The sequence below is a fragment of the Verruconis gallopava genome (genome assembly GCF_000836295.1).
Source record: "Verruconis gallopava strain CBS 43764 unplaced genomic scaffold supercont1.15, whole genome shotgun sequence".
NCBI classification, from domain to species: domain Eukaryota; kingdom Fungi; phylum Ascomycota; class Dothideomycetes; order Venturiales; family Sympoventuriaceae; genus Verruconis; species Verruconis gallopava.
The window spans coordinates 169939-188107 of NW_015622151.1; the positions used below are offsets into that span (position 1 = coordinate 169939).

Consider the following 18169-nt stretch of genomic DNA (forward strand, 5'->3'; position numbering starts at 1 on the left):
CAACGACGGAAGGAAGTTCGCCGATCCCGAGCTTCCTCCTTTCCGTGGATTCCTCAACTTATTTAGGAGACATGATATCATTGCCTGCGCGGCAACCATGGCTTAGCAAAAACGTTGACGCCCGACATCATGTCCCATTAAGCTCTACGTATACCTTTCGCCATCATGACTCACCGCCGCGCTTACCTTATTGTGCCCGCTACCGTAGTGCTCATACATCGCACTGAAGAGCGTTGACATGTTTCTGTCCTGTAAGCACCGCCACTCCAAGAGACCTCAATCTTCGCCTTTTCCATTCACAATCAAGCATTTGCTCCGTATGTTGTGCCTGTCCTATCCTGGATTTCTCTACACTTTAGCTGCTTGGAGCTGGGCGTAAGCTTCACGAATCCCGTACTATATCCGTCCCGCCAAGTAAGACAGTGCTGCGACCATATTCCTCAGGAGTCTTCGGGCCCAAGATCTCGACAAGTTCGAGCATTACGTGGCATTTATGTGGGAAAGAGCTGACCAAGATGACATTGCCTGGAGTTCTAGCCCTCGTTCAGAACCTCAAGCCCTGCAGAACTGAATACGATCGCGGTGCGCTGTTTTCGCGACGGGAGGCTGACAATCTCCTTTGCTTTGACACTGCTGTAATCCTCCTTCCTTCACGCTCCTCCATTGGGGTCAAAGCTTTTAGCATTCATCGGGCGCTAAATTGCTTAAAATTCAATCGACATGCTTAACAAATGTTGATGCCGGCGCTTTTCGCACACAGAAACAGCCCAGCGGACGCTAAGGTCGCACCAACACTGCTCAAGAGATCAAAGGGGCTATTTTAACTCTTAGACTAACAAGTTGACTGAGCTGCTGATCAATGCTGTCGACAATAGAATAAAGTTTGCTGAGAATAATCTTGCACTCGTACCCTGCTCTAAAGGATCCTGAATCGAGACGTCGATACGCACTGACGGACGAGTCGCTCCACTAATCTATGCTGAGTCACTAGCGCTGCGGCATCAATCCGAGAACTGCTCGTATACGATTTTTTGCGATTCGTTTTCTATGCGATTTGCCTACCGTCGAGCGAAGTCCTCTATACAGTAAGTGTACCAGTTTTTTGGTCATTCAGGTCTTGTCCCGTATTCGTCCCAGAGCAGGGACCTGGATACCTTTGTAAGCGGAAGTATCCCAAATCGACTTGTCCACGACAGTGTTCCTTTGAAGACAAGACAGCGCTACACTTTCTACGACTTGAGCAAACCCTGTCGTAAGTACGTAACTGTGCATTCACAATCCGGAGACCTTCGTCACGAGGATCGTCACAACTCTGGGCACCTGCAACTGGTCTCTTAAGTAGTCTTGGATATGTCCATAAAGACACAGTGATCAGCGATCATATCGATAAGGACATAAAAGCAAACTGTGCTGTATAGGTAGGAGGAACCAGGGCAGAAATCTGACACGATGCGGCGTGCTTCACACCGCAGTCCACTTGTCCAGCCCTGCTTGACTACTCTTGCCTTGAAGTTCAGAGACGAGATGCGTTTTCATGAAGCATTGTGCCTTTCACCTTGACCATCTCCGCATGGTGGTTGGAGAACTCTTCACATGTCAAAGTCTTTTCGTTATTTGTTACAAGATTGATGTATTATCTTCGAAAACATCGTACATAAATTTTAACACGTCGACTCTCGAGAATTTCAAGCATGGCTCGAGGCTAACTGCTGATGCGGAGAAAGTCCTTGGTCGCGCGCTCTGTCTGCGTAGTCTGTGCTAATTATTGCAATAAACAAAAAAGGTTTTTTAAAAATGGGGTTTTTTCTCTCAATCGCTGTTGCACGCCTGCGGCAGCGAAATTTGATGGGTATGATACGACTTTTCTATACTTAGTGTTGAGGTTAGATTATATATTATAAAAGGCGAACTTAGTCTATTTGCCTTCGGGCATTTGGTCAATTTGAAACGATACAGAGAAGATTAGCATGGCCCCTGCACTAAGGATGACACGCTCAATCAAAGAGAAGCTAAACAGTTTTTTTTTTGGCCTAAACGTCGCCAGTTCGATTCCTATGTCTCGCGCAATGAATTTCCCCTCCTTTCCTATTTCTTTCAACTCCCTTTTCTACTTATCGTTTTTCCACTTCTGATCTCTATTTTGTTTTGTTTTTTTTTTCCTTTGGGGATTCGTAAATTAGTGACGAAACTGGCGTCCTTCCTACAATCGTTCTCGTCTTCCATTTTCATATTCAAGAGCAATGCACGAACGTAAGAACCCACATTTTACGTATAAAACTGCCAGCTCCATCAACAACGCACGGCGCAGGGTAGGCAGTGGAGATTGAAATCGAACAGATCTCTCCTCAAGTTTCTGACGTTGAAGTGGATTTCACTGCTGTGTGCCACGGACCGAGCTTACTCTAAGACAATTCGGCTTCTTCCTCAATGTTCTGGAAAACTGTCTAACAGACGACTTTTACATGAAGACGTTCGAGTGTCCGCATAATCGGAAAGCCCTTCAAACGACCGCGACTACCTTGTCCTGTTCGCCGGTTCAAACACTTTTTCAGGCATCCCACCGAAATGTAGAAAGCGGCGCAGAGAGAGAGAGAGCTATGGCGCACGACGTCGGTCGTCGTCTGCCTTCTCATCGTCCCACGTTCGGCACACGTAGTCGACGGGGAGGTACTTTGCCGAGGTTTGACGGCATGCTTGACACCGGCTGCGCCTAGATTTATCTCTTCCAAGTAGCGGTGGCCTTTTTTACCCCCGAATGCCAGCTCTGTCTTGGACTCGGAAGACCCAAGAAAGCCTGAGAGTTGAGGAAGACGAGCTGTAGCCCGAGCGTATAGGCTGCTGGATCAGCCTCAAGAGTCGCCTGTTCACCAGACCTGCTCGTCCGATTGGCAAAGTCAAGCATGCGAGTGAAGCAAGGTCCTTATGTCGTTCGACATTTCACCAAAGGCTTTTTCCCTTTCATTGATTCTCGGCTCTTCGTCGCCCCAGGACAGAGTTGCCGCTCCCTCTCTCCTCGACAAGAACAACTTCAACGCAACCGCCTGGCTCAGCGCGCAAGCTCCGGCTCGATCGATCAAAAAACCCCTGCGTTCTTCCCGATCAAGCGGCTGTGCGTGGTGATTACGAATCCGAAAGCTTCCTCGTGGCAGAACTCGACGTTCTTGCCCACCTACGTCCGCCTCATTCCTTTTCCTTTTGCAACGATTTCTCTCGTCCGATTGCAAGGCCCTGTCACTTTGCCGCATTCGCGCTTTGCGCTTCCAGGCGGCGGAGGAGCGAACCCCCCTCCCCTTCCGCCTCGATTTGATCGATCCACCCGTGAGCAACGTTCTGTAAGTCGAACAGAAAAACGTTACCACTGTGTTTGTAGAGGATTCGTACAAGTCTTTGGTAGTTGAAAAGAGATCGGTGCCGTGTTTGACCATTTTGCAGAAGAACCCCAGCTATGGAGTTAGCAGCGAGGGATGCTATGCTAAACTTTCCTCCCCAGTTCTTCTTCTTTGCGCGGAATTTTCAATGGGAAGAGCACATGCTCTAAGACTTAGGGAGACAATCCGAAGATATCATGACGCGAACTCAGTATCGACCGGATAAGGAATACAAAAGTCGCTCAGTGCATAGGGGTCATCTATCAAGCACGCTGAAGGAGTACAAGACATCAAGTCGAAAAAATGCAAAGTGGAGGGTGGTAGCTCTATTTTCACTATTGCTCTTCAATTACCGTACAGACAAATAAATCGCTCCGCTCGTGTTGCCCGTCCTCGGATGTGAGACTTGCACAGCTCCAACGACACCACGACAACCACTGACCAGTATCTGACGTGCGCATGTGCAGTAAACATGCAAACGAACATCTTCGGTTATCAAAGCTTCCGTACACCAGATACATCGAGTATGACATTGCTGCGAAATAAAAAGAAGAGTTGGAAGGATTTTTGCCCAGCCGCCCTTGCCCCAAAACTCAGACTCCATGGACGTTAGTACGAGAGATGTTTTCAGCCCAACCCATGACGAACAAGAGCGAGGACGTGAGACAACAACGCGAAAGCCAATTGTCGTCTCACTCAGTGCAAGCACTTAAATGCAGTGAAGCGTGTCGTGTCGAAAGTGGAGAAGGCATTTTGTGTTGCGCAAGTGTTCCGTCGCAGCAAAGAAGTGGAGGCAGAAAGTGAATCTCCATTGCCGCCGCGGGGCGAGCAGAAACGCTGAATCGCAACGACAAACAGTTTCAAGTCTATGCAAGGCATCCAAACACAAAACACGCGGGAAAGCAAGCAAAGCAACAACGCCATGATTCCGCAGATATAGAACGCCTTTGTAGTAATTGCTCCCCTGTAGCAGATGCGTGTCATGATTCACCAGAGAGCGAAGAAAGACACACAAAGCAGGCCTCAGTAAATCATGTATGCGTGTATGCGTGTACGTGATCGTCGAACATGTCATATGGTCGATTTAGGAGGCAACAGCACGAGCGCCGCCGCGACCACGACCGCGCTGCTTGCTAGGCACAGTGCTCCAGCCGTCTTCCTCAAGGGACTCGGCAGTGTTGTTTGCTTTGGGGGACGCTGGCGTTGCAGGCGCCGAAGGCTTGCGTCTCCAGTCCCCGCTGGCCGCGGCACCACCACGACGCTCGGCCTTGGGGCCTCTGGGAGGTTCGCGCACAAACTCGCGTGGCTTCGCTGCCTTGTCGTCGACGACCTCCCCGTTTGTGGTAGCATCACGACCAGCAGGTTCTCCCTCTCCCTCGGCATCGTCGTCCCCTCCTTCATTTTCACGAGCCAAGATTTGATAACCTGGACGAGTCGCATCGCCGTTCTCCTTTTGGCCGTTAGCCTTGCCATTCTCGTTGGCTGCTTCTGCCTCTTCCTTGGCAGCTGCTTCGCGAGCCTTCTTCTCTTCCCTGGCCTTTTCATCAGCTTCACGCTTCAGTCGCAAGGCGAGTTCACGTTTCTCTGCGACTTCGCGTTCACGTGCGGCGGTGTCAATTGGACGAGCAGCTCCAAAGGGGCTGGACTTTGAATCAGCCGTCGAGATAGGCTCCGCTGGCTGTGACTCGGAGACGGTCCGCTTGGCCAGGTTGAGCTTAGGTCGTGTCGCCGGTGGAGCAGGTTGTGCGGGTGATGATGGCACGCTCGGCTCTGGAGTCGGACTGGTGGACTGAGCTGGAGGATCCGGGCGCATCTTGGCTCGCCATTGAGTATCCCTCTCCGCTGCCGTGGGCTGTCGCTCTGGAGGGCGTGGGGCAAACTCTCGTCTGGGTGGCCTTGAGCCATCTTGCGACCCGCTAGATCGTCCAGTGCCTTCACCCCACGAAGGTGAGAGCTTGCGTTCGCGTGGCTCCCTTGTCCGGCCACCGTCACGACCTTGGGGTGCTGCGGCGGCTGGCACTGGGGATAGTGGGCCCTTTCTCTCCCAGTTATTAAGGTCCCGAACCTTTCCGTCACCATCGTTGAAATTGCTCCGTCTGCTGCCGCCTCGCTCCATGGGTGGTGCTTCATAGCCGCTACCAAAAGTACGTTCCGATGCGCGGCGCTGCTGCTGCTGAGGAAGGTCCGGGAGGGGGCCTTTACGTGTCCAATCGTTCAACTCACGAGCTTCAGGACGGTCCTTAGCTACTTAGGGTCAGTTTCTGTTCGGATGGCTGTTCCTTTGGTCTACTACTCACGAGGATCCGCTACACTAACACGAATGTCTCGGCCTTTCAGCGGCGTGCCGTTCAGATCGAGGGCCTTCTTCAGGCCCTCAAGAGTTCTGAACTCGGCATACCCGAAGCCCTTGGGCTTTCGATCCAGCCTGTCCTCCACAAGGCGCACGTTGATGATCTCGCAATTGGCGAAGATGTCCTCGATGTCGACGCTGGTGGCGTCGAATGGCAGGTTGCCGAGATGGGCAGTGAATGGTGGCTTGGTTGGGAGGGGAAGCTGCTGGCGAGGAGCGAAGCTACGATCGCCACGGTCGCGGTCGCCACCCCGGTCTATAAAGCTTAGCATTAGCATTCATGCATTCATTCCAACGGCGAAGAAAGATAAACGCACCTGTGCCAAAGCGATCACCGCCAAAGCTAGGGGCGCTGCTGAAAGCCCGACGGTCTCCACCGTAGCCGGGGCGGTCAGAGGCTAAGCAAATGTTAGTGTTGTCCGCCCACGCGTGCGCAGAGTCATACCAGCTGCTGCGATACTTGTTAGTCTGGGCTAGTAGCTTCAAAGCTCAGCCATGTACTTACGAGCAACAGGCATGTCCTCCATCTCGTCGGCCCATGACCCAAGAGCTACGACAAGTTAGCAACAGCATTTTCCCTCCATTGTGTGCGGGCGAATTTCGTGCCCCTCAGTGCCTCCTGTGAGCCGCAGCGAACCATCTTCCGGTTGCCACTGCGCACGGCACACGATCTATCTGCGTCGGTGTCGCAGGACAACGGAGAGGCGGGAAATGGCATGGCCGGGGAAGGAGGGCACCAGGTCCATGATGTGCGCTCGACAAGCTGGCAACTCACATTGATCGCCCAGAAAGTCCCCCAGGGACATCTTCTGGGTCTGTTTTTTCGGCGCTGCGCACGCGTTAGCATAATTGACGCATCGCAAGAGACGTGAAAGGACGATTTGAGACCACGGCGTCGAGAACGGCCGAGTCGCAGAGGGGTTACAGACGGCATGAGAGGGAGACAGGCGTGTGGAGAATTTAGGGAAGGGAAAGGGAAAAAAAAAAGACGCATACCCATGATTGCGGCAGTCTCAGACAACGCGCGCTCGGACTGGAGTGCGCGTCGGCTGGGAGAAGGGAAAGTAGAGGTCGACTTGGGCCTCTACTCGGTGCGGGCTACAAGAGTTGTGTCGTTGGGGAAGTGCGGGTGTAGGAGGAGGTCGTAGGCAAAAGTAGGTTGCAGAATACAGTGCACCTGTGCAAATTATTGATCCCGGGTGGACGCTAGGCCTGTTTCGGCCGTTGGCGTGGAGCGTCCCGCTCAGCGTTTGGGCGACCTTCGCCATCGTCCGCCGTGAAGGGCCGAGTCCAGGCAAGAAGGGGAAAGCAAAAAAAAAAGAGCTGGTCGTCAAAGACGAATACGAGCGATTCTCATCTTTGTTCCGTCCTTGAGTCACACGGAGATGCTTTCCTGTGCTTGAAGCGATGACGACCGCGTCCGTACAGAGTCACGACGACGAGGGCGTCCTGATGCCTTCTCTGCGCGTCGGCGCGGCTTCTGGTATGTCGTACTCTTTTTCTTATTCCCGTCACCCTTCTTCCCCCCACCCCCCTTCTTCCACAGCAATCACGGGACTTTCGGCCGTCTCTCTGACTGCTCTACGCGCAGGCCTTGCCGGCCTTCTGTTTGGAGGCGTAGTCGGCACCGTCCGCTCGGCGCATCCGGTCTTGTGGGCTTCCGTCACGTCGATCCAGTGGTCTCTGCTGGGCGGCACGTACTGGCTGTTCCGATCGTCGCTGCTGCAGACCCGCGTCGACGACGCTGCGGACCTCCGGACGCGCTCCTACATCAGCGCCATCTCCGGAGGCCTCTCTGCCGCCGTCGTCGGCGGCGTGACGCGGGGCCGCGCGAACATCTTGCCCGGCACCGTCGTCGGCTCGCTGGCCGGCTACGCGGGACAGCAAGCGTACAGCGCCCTGGACCAGCGCCACACCGAATCCATCATCTCGTCTTCGAGCGCTGGAGGCAGCGACGAGGCGAAGAGGGAGCCGCTCTGGAGACGGATCACCGAGTCCAGGTTCAGTCCCGTGAAGCGTCTCTCGGACCAGGAGTACAAGAAAGTGCTCGAAGATAAGCTGCTGCGCGTGGAGGCCGAGATTGCGGTCCTGGACGACGACATTGCCGCACTGAGGAGAGCGGACGAGAGCGCCAAAGAAGGCCCGAAGTGAGACCCTCAACAGTTCTTGCGAGAAGGCCCGGAGTCGCGATGAAGCAGCACGCAACTGTTGATCGCGTCCAGGAATCACCCAGGTTAATTGCGTGACGTATCCAAAGCGTTGAACAGGCGTGTGCATTGTCCCATGTGTGCTTTGCCATTCAACTCCATCGGCTCCGGCTGAAGCGTCTTACAATTCAAGTGTATCGTCAGGGCTGAGAAACCGTCAAGGTTGACGAAGAGCGGAATCGCGCATCAAATCGTACCAAGATGAGAACTGTATACTGTATGAATAGAAAAAGGACGGAGAGGAAAGAAAAAAAATAAAAAAAAAAAAAATGGCGCTCTGCGAAACGTCAAGAAACTCCCTCTGCTATTACGACACTTCTGCAATCGAAAGACTTATCAAATTCTCTATTCCTATCCTGCTAATCCGGTCCCCCTCGCTGCGCTGTGACTCCTCAAATGTTTACGCGCGCAGCTCATTGTGCGATTGTGTGCTTGTACTACGGCTTAAAAGAAGCGCCTGCAACAATAAAGACAAGATAACCTTGGTATACAATGAAATGTCAGATCAGTAAATAAAAAGAAAGCTCCCAGAGTCCCCATTACCACTCTCGATGATGATTGGGACAGAATAACCGTTGTAAAATGTGAACGATGAGAATGATATGCGAGATGATGCATGGCAACCTCTTCCTGCACGAAGTCGTCTTATCCAATGCTTTCTCGTGAGAAACGACCGCCGCCGGGAAGAAGATGATGCCCACAACTTCGAGTGAGTATTCTAAAAGCAAACTGGGAGAAGACCAACGCCCTGAACACCAATGCACGTAAAAGCACACTCGTCTTGATGGTAGAGGAGATACCGGATAGCTCGCTTGCACCATCACGCTTCCGAAAGACTTGGGCCTACTGTCCTCCCGACGAGACTGCATCCCGTGCTCTCACTTTTTGAGGTAAAAGACTCCAGTCCTGCATATGCCGCTTCGTCAGGCTATTTAATAGCAGCGCTGCGGCCACCATAATCAAGTCGCCTCAGAGATGGTTTATCCATCAATGAGTGTCTTTCCCCCGTAGCTTGTTCCACTCACAGAAGAAATGTGATCACTCTCTAGGCCCAACAGTTCCAAGCTGCGGCGTGCAAGAGTCACCACCTCCTGCTCTCCGTTGCCCTCCTCGTCGGAGTAGGCGTTTTCATCCTCGCTGCTCATCTCGACGCTACGCTCTTCGATGCGCTGTACCATGCGAATGATCTCAGGCGACTCCTTGATCTTCTTTATAAGGCGCGAATCTTCGGACTCGATAAGTTGGAGTAGCGTCCAGATGGCGATGTGCTGAAAGGTGGCGTCACCAGAGGCGAGGAAGCGGGTTAGGTAGCCTTGAATACCGCCCTGTGGCGTGGTCCAGTGCTTGAGGAAAGGCGTGTAATCGCCAACTGCATCGATTATTTAGCAAGCCAACAAGCAAGCAGATGATTGATGAACGAACCCTTTGAACTCAGGTTGCCGACGGCAGCTGCACTGTTGCCCCTTACTTCTACACCCTCGGATTGGGTAAGCTGCACCAGGACGCCCAGGACACCAAGATCCAGTAAGTGACCTTTGAGATCGTCGCTCAGCGCCAATACTGCGATCGCAGCTGTCATTTCCCCCTGCACAGCCAGCGGTACGGTCAGGATGAGCTCCATGCACTTCTTCACGGCACCTGCTTGCAGCACCAACTCTTTGTTCCGGTCCGAACTGGCGGCCAGATTACGTAGAGTAGAAATCGCGTGACACTGAATCTCCTCATTCTCTGTCGAGCCGAGAAGCTCAACGAGTGGAGTCAGGAATCCAGCCTCGATAATCGGGGACTCGTTGCTTGGATGTATCGAAATGTTCCGAACGCAGGCAACCGCGCTGAGGACAAGAGGGAGATAGCTGCTCTTCAGGAGCCTCAGAAGCGGACCAAGACCTTTCGAACGGACAATCTCTAGCTGATAGCGCTCGTCCGACGCAAGGTTTCGGAGGGCGAGTGCAGACTGACACTGCACCTTCGGGCTGGGCGAGTCCATTAGTGAGACTAGGGAGTGCACCAAGCGGGGTTCGGTTTGAGCGAGCCGCTTCCTGTTGACAGCGTCGACAGCTATGTTGCTTAATGCGGTCGTGCAGTAATATTGGACGTCGACGTCCGGCGAAGACAGCAGGGACACAAGCACGGGAATGGCGCCTGCAGCGACCAGATGTTGCCGATTCTCGTCTGAATGCGTCATATTGAGAAGTGCACCTGTAGCGTTTCTCTGCACGCGCATGTCTTTGCTTCTGGCCAGTCTTGTTAGTGGCCCTAGAGCACCCGACTTGGCAATCTTCGCCTTGTTGTCTTCGTGCGTCGCTAGATTTGTTATGCAGCCGACCGCGTTGCATTGCACCTCAACGTTGGGCGAGTTCATCTGCTTGATGAGCGGTATCAAGCCTCCCAGCTCGACAATCTTCACCTTGTTCTCCGTGTTGACGGCGAGGTTGCCAAGCGCAGCACTTGCAGCTCGTTGTACCTCGGTGTCGTTATTCTGAAGTAGGAAAAGGATAGGATCCAGCGTGTCTCTGCCGACCTCTCGAACATCGCGCTCCGTGATCTCGGCGAACGTCAAGCTCGCACTTCGCTGTAGGTCTGTGTTGTCGGAGTATACAAGGGTGGTTAGAGCTTCGAGTGGCGCGCCGCTGAAGAAGTCGGTCTCTGCTCGCTGTGCACATGGTCAACGACTGGTCAAAAGGGACGACGGATGCAGAACAGGTTCGCGTGTTCTAGGGGTGGTTGGCAACAACCAAAGGACGGTACCGTACATTTTCAAGATAGCCTGTTCACGTCTGTCAGCAGCCGAGAGATAAGGTGGAGGTCGACGAGCATTACCTAGCAGCTCCGAGACGGCATCTCGTTCGGAATCTGCGAGCACTACCGCAGGGCATCAGCATCCATTGTCAAGCTGTTGGTGTGCCTCCCTCGTCGCCGCTGCCGCTTGGATACGACCCTGGCTCAAACTGCGTCATGGCAAGACGCTTGACAGCGGCGCCTCCGTGTCCAGCTCTTGCCGAGAGACAGCCATCGTGGAATCGATGGAATAGGGTCCAGCATGTCGCAGGCAGACAGCGGCGGCCTGCCACGCCGGCGTGTTGACGAGGAGCGCAAGCGACGGACTTACCAGGCTCATATAGACTGTCCTTGGACCGACCTGCACGCAACAAAGCACATCAGCTCAACCTGCCAGCCTCGCCCGCGAAGGCGACGAATGAGAACTCACCACCACATCCGCACCACGCGAATAGGCCTTGACACCAAGTCATGGCTCTCTCTCCAATGCAGAGCGGTGCTGCGACAGGCCTTGGACGGCCACCGGGCCCGCTAGCTCAGGCGGCAGCTCCTCGTCCGCTGTCAGAGCCTGGACGAGTGTGCCAGAGTAGGTGAGGACGTGGAAGACGGTCGGCGGGATGAGTCCGCTTTGCATGCGGTGACGAAGACGGGCAGCAAAGGGACGACGATGTCGGCGCCGTCGAATGCTGTCTACGGCGGTCGGGAGGTGGTGGTGGTAGTGGCTTGTTGGATGGATGCTCAGGTTAGGTCCAAGCAGGCTCGAGCTTGCGGCAGCTGCCAGTGATGATGGTCTTGGGACCCACACACGCACACGCACAAGCGCACGACGGAACTGGCCTGAACTGGCCTGGCGGAACAGAACTGGACCTGTGTCTGGCTGCCTGAGCCTCTGCTTCCGGCGCCCCAGGGCCCTGCCTGCACACCCAGAACGCTGCTCAGCGGCGGGCCCCCCCCCCCCTAAACAGGCCCGAACCCTACCACCGCCCGGTATCAGCGTCACGGCGGAGATTGAACCGGATTCCGACCTTGCCAAACAACGTCAAGAGAGCGCGAAAAAAAATCCAACCCGCCCTTCTGATCGTGCGAGTGTCAGCGTAGCAAATTGATTGCCTGCGCAACGTGTCTCGCTGCCCTCCACTCGTGACCGCGCGCCCTCTTTCTCTGCTCCCCCCACCACCCACGCCCGTACGACTGTCCAGCGTTCTGAATGCCTCGCTGCGAGATTTTGCGTCCAGTGAGGTCCTGCCAGCAGCCCAGCTGGCCTGCGTCCCGTTCGTCTCGGTCCCCATGGTGATCGCAAGGCTTGCATTAGCGAGCATAGTTCCCGCTGCACGCCCGCTGCATCTCGCTGGCTCGACGTTCGTTTCGTCCCGCTGTTGCGCAACACATTTCGCATATGCCTCGGGACACCTGCTCACCTTGCCCTTACGCAACTGCGGCGGACGCCTCGTACCCTGCCTAAGAAGAAAGTCGACCCCATGTTCTTTTTTCTTCTCTTTTTTTCCCTAAGAGAAACAGAGCCACGGGTGCGACTGACGGTGCCGCGACGCTTGAGCTGGGACCTCACCTACAAGACGCCCGCTGTTAAGATCGGCCACTTCGCAGACGACAAATCACTGTTCATTTACTCGTTACCTGCCCCCTCCCTGAGGCTGCCCGCCAAGGCAGCGCGCAGGTACCGTGCCATATTTCCGAGCTATGGTTGTGATGTTCACGAAGGAGAAAATAGATTCTGTGCACAGAAATACACCCGTATTGCCTGTATATAGACCAGACCCTGCTGGCGGTCTCCCAAGCGATCAAAGTTGGGTTCAAAGCGCCCACCGACTGAAGCCTTGCACGCCCTCACTCCGCTTCGGGATTCCCTCCGTTTGCCCTGCTGTTCTGATGCCAGAGCCACAGGTCGTTGAGAAGGATCCCGCTTCGGCCGCACCTGCTGCTGCTCCTTTGTTAACCATGAGATGAATGCTTGGATTCGCAATCACGTCCTGCAGCACGTCGCCCCTCTGATATCGCACGTGTGTGCGCGTACACCAATACGTTTGCTGATCAGTGAGCTTCACCGCTTTGATATCATTCTCTCTTCACTTGACGCCAGCTTCGTCAGGCATGTCCAGCACCGTACAAATCACCACCAACGGATGTGGGGATGTCCTTCTCAAGGCATACTTGCTCTTTACTTTCTACGAGCGGACTGGCCCGTGTTCCATTTTCCGTGCTCGGCTTCGTCGTTCAGAACGACTGCCTCGATAGCGCTTGTAACTAATGTAGGGTGGATTCAACCTGAAGGGCCCGCTACGACATCTCTGGTACGGAATTTTTCAAGCTGTCACGGCGAAGGACATTGCGTATGCGAGACGTAGATGATGAGCAAAAGGCAAGAGCGATCACGTCTGGACGCTGAAACGATGAAGCCAACGATTTGATTCTTGTCGCTCTGCCTTGCCTACGAGCGTGCTGATCAGTGACTTTATTGCTACACCCACTCTGTGTCGCGTCGTCTTAATGTTGCCGTGTTCGACGCTTGGTCTCTCTATAGCTCTGTATCATGTAGGAAGCCCCCAAAGCTTTGCAGACTGGAGCTCCATGCCCTCTGCCTTTAGCGAGAGCGATCCAGTCTCTGCAGCGTCTTGACAACGGCAGGACCCGTCGTCACATTACTCTCCTCTGCAGCCGTTTCTGACGCCAAGCCTTCGGTCCACGCACTGCCTTGCTTTTGTCGCCCTGGGAACTGCGTCGGCGGTCGTACAGCAGACAAATCGTAGGAACTCGTATAGCACACGCCTCCGCGCCGTGTGCGTTGCTCTTGACGAAATCCGTTGCTCTCCCTTACTTGTCGCTCCTCGCGAGCACCTCTTCCCTTTCCAGGACCTCGGGCGCGAACTTGATCAAGAAGATCGTCTTGTCTGGCCACATGACCCGCCCGCCCTTTCCGCTCTCATCCTCTTCGGCGGCCCAGTGCGCGCTGACCCCCATGCCTCTGGCTCCCAACGTTGTGAACCCACTCGCGTCACACACCCCCTCGATAATGCCCGCCACAAACGCATTCGGGTTGAAGTCCTTGCTCTCCCGCGGCACGGATATGTACTGCGAAACCAGAGGGTCGTTGTCGATAATCATGTACTCGTTCTGGTTGTTGACGGACTGCTCGAGACCGTCTGCGGGGCGCGAGAAGAGGTGTCGCCAGAGGTTGTTGGTTATGAATTGGAGCAGGGGCAGGATGCGAAGAGGCCGCGTAGAAGGCGGTTGGGAGGTGGATGCTGTTGAGCGCGCAAGGAGGAGTTCTAATAGTCTTATGCCTATTGGATAGCCCATGGTGTTTAATCTGTTACATGCAAGACCACATCAGCACGTCATACTCCCTCATCGTGTAGCTATACACCACAAGTCTCCACAGGGGGACGGGCGCACCTCGACTCCAGCTCGCCCATATCCTTCACCTTGCTTTGTGTATACCGAATCATCTCGACAAACATGTACGCGAACGCCGCCCGACTCGACTCGGCATTCTTGGTGCGGTCTCGGTTGCGGTCGTATATCGTCTTCTTGTTGCTCGGGTACCGCAGGCCCGATCCTTGGGTTCGTACTGGCAGGACATTCTGAGTGCCTTTTTCAGCTTGCGAGGTACTCATTTGAGGTGCAGGCTGGGTCATTGAAGCCGCAAGGAACCAAGACAGTGAGATGTTAGGGTGGGGTTAGGGTGGTCGTCCCGTTGCGTGGGCAGAGTTCCGGGTCTGGAATTTGTTCTGAATAGGAAAGGGCACAAAAGCATAAGGCTGACACAAACGATGCTGGCCTTGCATTATCTGGTACCGAACAACGATTCATCCTTATCTTTCTGCTATCTTTATTTCAACGACCTTCCAAAACCCTTCTATTGGAAAAATTCTTCACTTCATGTTCCGTTTGAAACTGTCGTTCCTTGGAGTCAAAGATAATTACATGTCATTATATTTCTTAGCTATTGGAGCTCACAACGATCCGCGCCAGTTTTGATGCTATCCAGTCCATATCCATTTTGTGTCATACCATGAAAATGCGTTTGTTCTGCCGCTCGTACGAGGAAATAAAACATGGAAAAAAAAAATTTTTTTTCTCTGGTAGGGATTTCGCCGTCGCCAAATGCTATGTTACCAGTTTATGAGCGAGGAAATGTTTAACAAAGAGAGGATAAAAGGAACTCCGAAGGATACCGAAAACGAGACGCGCACGGAAGGTGAATGTGAAGCACCAGACACCAACCCAAACTACCCAAAATGCAAAAACCCAGCCGTAATCTCACGCTGACGCTCCTTCTCTTTGATGAGCTCTAGAATGCGACCTTCAGGAGGGCTGGGTGGTCTTTTCTCCTTGACAAGCTCTGATGAAAGCACGTTGAAGTGGAACGGATCATCATCCTCGGAGTCGCTCTCAGAATCGTTCTTTGTCTGGATGGCAGAAGCGCTCCAGTCACTGTAGTACGACTTTTCTTCCTTCTTAGCGCCTTGCTTCTCCGTCGGAGCCGACGAGGTTGGGTCGCCCTCTTCTTCTCCATGGTAGCGTTCGAACCAGTCATCCTCCTCGTCAAGAGCATCGTAATTGGAGAGACCAAGCACGCACGTACTTGTCGAAGAAGGAACACAGCCCGCGTTCTCTGGAGAAAGGATAGCGTTGGGTCCTAAGCAGTTGGTCGTGGTTCTGGCATCTGGCATGTCACTCATCATCGCCTCCCTCACCTCCCGCTTCTCATCCTCACCGACCGAGACACCAGAGTCCTTCCGCTCCAGCGTCTTTCGGCGCACACGATTCATGATGGCAGCCTTTCGAAGGACCTGCTGGGTCAGGTTGCGTTGCTTGGCCCATACGGCGATCTTGGACGTGCCAGGATCAACGATGTGGGTTGCCGGCGTGCTGAAGGGCTGAGAGAGGCGCGAGGTGATCAAGAAGAGGCGCAGCCTACGCTTCTTCTTGGACTCGGAGAGGAGGTCATCAACGTCTGCAACGGGGCGGGATCGCTTAGGCGACAGTCTGTGGGATTTTCGCTTGAATCGGAGCGGACCTTGCGGTGCAGGAGCAGATTGGAACTTGAAGACAGTCGAAAGAGGCTCGTTAAACGAAGAGAAGAACATGGTCGTATCTCGTAAGGGGGATCCCCTACGTCGACATCATGTCGTCAAAAAGCATCCGTGGGGAGAAGTGGGCCAGATCGAGGAGAATGGCTAAAGGCTGCGAGTGCTTGGGATCGAGTTGAGATTGCGGGGAAGCCGTGTGAAACGCCCTGACCACAAGAAGTGCAGCAAGGTTTTGGGCTCGTGCAGTAAAGAATAGAAGAAGTGCAGGAGGCGGTAAGAATTCCTAATAATGCAGAGCCTGCGTGGGGAAGCAGATCAAGCGCCGGATCTTCTTGGGGGGGGAGGGGGGTGCGGAGCGTAGGAACCCCACGTCCAAGGCAGAGAGCAGCGACGTGATCAAAGCGGGCTGGGTCAGGTGGGGCAGGGGAGGGAAGAAAGATGCAGCAATGAAAGAAATGGAGAGAGGAGAGACCAGCGGACAGGAGTGGGTGTGATCACTGAGGCGGTTGCTCGCGTCCAGGTTGCGCAAAAGACGAGGGACGGAATCAGGTTGAAGTGTGCCTGTCATTGGCCAGGTGTGGGCGCACGACAGGACCCGACAGGCCAGACCAGTACGGGGAAGGTCGTGCGGGGAAAGAAGATGAGGTGGGTCGCATGACGGACGACGCGCCTGCGCCTGCCCCGGCTGACGACCCACGATTGGCCGGCGCAGAGGACGCTCGCCTGATCGGGGCCAGCACAGGCGGCAGCTGCGCGAGGCCAGAGCGACGACCTCCACCAGCTGGGCGACTCCTGCGCAGCACGACAAACCGCCAACGAGTCCTCGCGAGCGAGCACAGCGGTCGTCTGGCCAGCCTTGGTGCTGTGTCTACGGAGTGCTCCGGTCACAAACTAAGACCCATGTCCCCGGATCCCGCACGCTGACGATCTGGACTGCCGCCAACGCCGCTGGTAGTGCTCTTTTCTTTTCTTTTCTTTCCGTCTGCCAGCATTGTTTGGCTCTAAGATTAGGAGCAGCCCACCCTGGCGAAGTTGAACGCCTGTCTCGCCATTGCGCCGAATTTCTTTTTGCGTCCTTTGCTGCTGTCGTTGTTCTGTTCCTTTGCTTGCCGTGTCAAAGGATTTGGGCTGCGAGGACCGTGCCGGGTGCCGCTCGTGGCTTCGTCAAAGGACACGCTGAGCAAACAAGCGGACTTGTCAAGCTTTTCAACTCTTTCTCATCCAATGGAACCTGCAGATCCAGCTTAGCCTGGAATCAGTATAGCCGGCCTGGCTTTGTGCAAACTGCCATGGCCTGGGAGTGCTTTTCGACCTTTTTTCGCTCCCCATGCCCTCGTGCATGATTAGGCCATTCCCTCCTTTGCGCAACCACCTCGGATCTAGCAGAAGTCATCTAGCATGTTTAGATATGGGCTAGAGAATATTCTCCGAGATAGCTTAGCGCGCTCGCTTCCGCGGAGAACCACTTCGTTGTGTGAACTCTTTCTCGACGTCCATCCATGCCAACAGCGCAGCCGGTACACATGTCCAGCGAAGGAGTTGTCTTCGCTTGCACTGTACCTCCGTAGGGTTCATATCCTGCAACCGCCGGTGCTTGTACCAAAAATGCACGTGGCCCAATAACTAGGCCGCTTGCTTCGACGGTAACGTGCAACTTCAAGCTCTGCATGCACGCGTGCACCACGAGATTCGAGCCTCCAACCAACCAAAAAGAAAATTCGGAAGGTGAACGTTTGCCTTCCGACAGAATGTATCACCAGGCTGCACGGCGGCAATAAGCCATCGCCGTTCCTATTGAATGCGCTTCGGCGGAAGCGTCGTAATGAGCCATTTTTTCTTCTTTTTGCAGGATCACTGTAAACAAAACTAAGCCCCGAAGCCTTCACGCTCTCCCCAAACCTTTCAAAAGTGCCCACCCGCAATGCACGAAATTGCCACCACGGGCTGAAGAGAGAACCGTGCCGTCTCGGCTGAGAACGCGATGCGGTCGTCATACAAGTACTTGTATGAAGATCTTGCCCAGAGCTTGAGTGGCCGATCTTCCCCCTTTTGAAAGCCCCCCATATTATCCGTCATTGAGCTGCCATTTACAGCCGTTGCAGCTGTGCGCTCAGCTTCCTCGACCCACTGACCGCGCGGAGGTTGCCGAACATACCTCTTCCATGAAAAATCTCCGTACTTCACTAATTCTTTTTCACGCCGGCGGCGGCAAAGTCGACAAATTCTGTTCTATTGTCGTGCCAAGGTGAAAACAATACGGGGGAAGCTAGAAAATCTTAAAGTGCTTCTACAGTTTGCTTCATGTCAGCTGGGCGTAACAATACGACAAGGCAGAATTTTGAATGCGTCTAATCTCAATTGTGATGACGTTCATATTGCGTTGGTTCTGTGCTGGCGAATAACGTCCTGCCTGCT

The 18169-nt window shown here is 54.1% G+C and overlaps 6 protein-coding genes across 6 annotated transcripts; 2 read left to right on the forward strand and 4 right to left on the reverse strand.

Moving 5' to 3' along the window:
* Positions 1-1999: 1999 nt before the first annotated feature.
* On the forward strand, positions 2000-3726 carry PV09_05029 (uncharacterized protein). The gene has a single exon (XM_016358488.1). It carries the CDS (start codon positions 2901-2903, stop codon positions 3396-3398), a length of 498 nt encoding a protein of 165 aa, XP_016213589.1. The 5' UTR covers positions 2000-2900; the 3' UTR covers positions 3399-3726.
* PV09_05030 (uncharacterized protein) lies at positions 3673-6860 on the reverse strand. The gene is made up of 7 exons (XM_016358489.1): positions 6715-6860; positions 6494-6547; positions 6224-6268; positions 6164-6169; positions 6036-6116; positions 5666-5974; positions 3673-5612 (listed from the first exon to the last, which is right to left on the reverse strand). The coding sequence occupies exons 1-7, from the start codon at positions 6716-6718 to the stop codon at positions 4453-4455; spliced, it is 1659 nt and encodes a 552-aa protein (XP_016213590.1). The 5' UTR covers positions 6719-6860; the 3' UTR covers positions 3673-4452.
* A 146-nt stretch (positions 6861-7006) lies between these two features.
* On the forward strand, positions 7007-8316 carry PV09_05031 (uncharacterized protein). Its single transcript, XM_016358490.1, has 2 exons — positions 7007-7201; positions 7310-8316. Exons 1-2 carry the CDS (start codon positions 7126-7128, stop codon positions 7867-7869), a joined length of 636 nt encoding a protein of 211 aa, XP_016213591.1. The 5' UTR covers positions 7007-7125; the 3' UTR covers positions 7870-8316.
* On the reverse strand, positions 8214-11444 carry PV09_05032 (vacuolar protein 8). Its single transcript, XM_016358491.1, has 6 exons — positions 11134-11444; positions 11035-11064; positions 10746-10787; positions 10679-10692; positions 9348-10578; positions 8214-9294 (listed from the first exon to the last, which is right to left on the reverse strand). Exons 1-6 carry the CDS (start codon positions 11174-11176, stop codon positions 8906-8908), a joined length of 1749 nt encoding a protein of 582 aa, XP_016213592.1. The 5' UTR covers positions 11177-11444; the 3' UTR covers positions 8214-8905.
* Positions 11445-13062: 1618 nt separating this feature from the next.
* PV09_05033 (uncharacterized protein) lies at positions 13063-14407 on the reverse strand. The gene is made up of 2 exons (XM_016358492.1): positions 14115-14407; positions 13063-14028 (listed from the first exon to the last, which is right to left on the reverse strand). Exons 1-2 carry the CDS (start codon positions 14354-14356, stop codon positions 13533-13535), a joined length of 738 nt encoding a protein of 245 aa, XP_016213593.1. The 5' UTR covers positions 14357-14407; the 3' UTR covers positions 13063-13532.
* A 134-nt stretch (positions 14408-14541) lies between these two features.
* Positions 14542-16278, reverse strand: PV09_05034 (uncharacterized protein). The gene has a single exon (XM_016358493.1). The coding sequence runs from the start codon at positions 15809-15811 to the stop codon at positions 14951-14953; it is 861 nt and encodes a 286-aa protein (XP_016213594.1). The 5' UTR covers positions 15812-16278; the 3' UTR covers positions 14542-14950.
* Positions 16279-18169: the final 1891 nt, after the last annotated feature.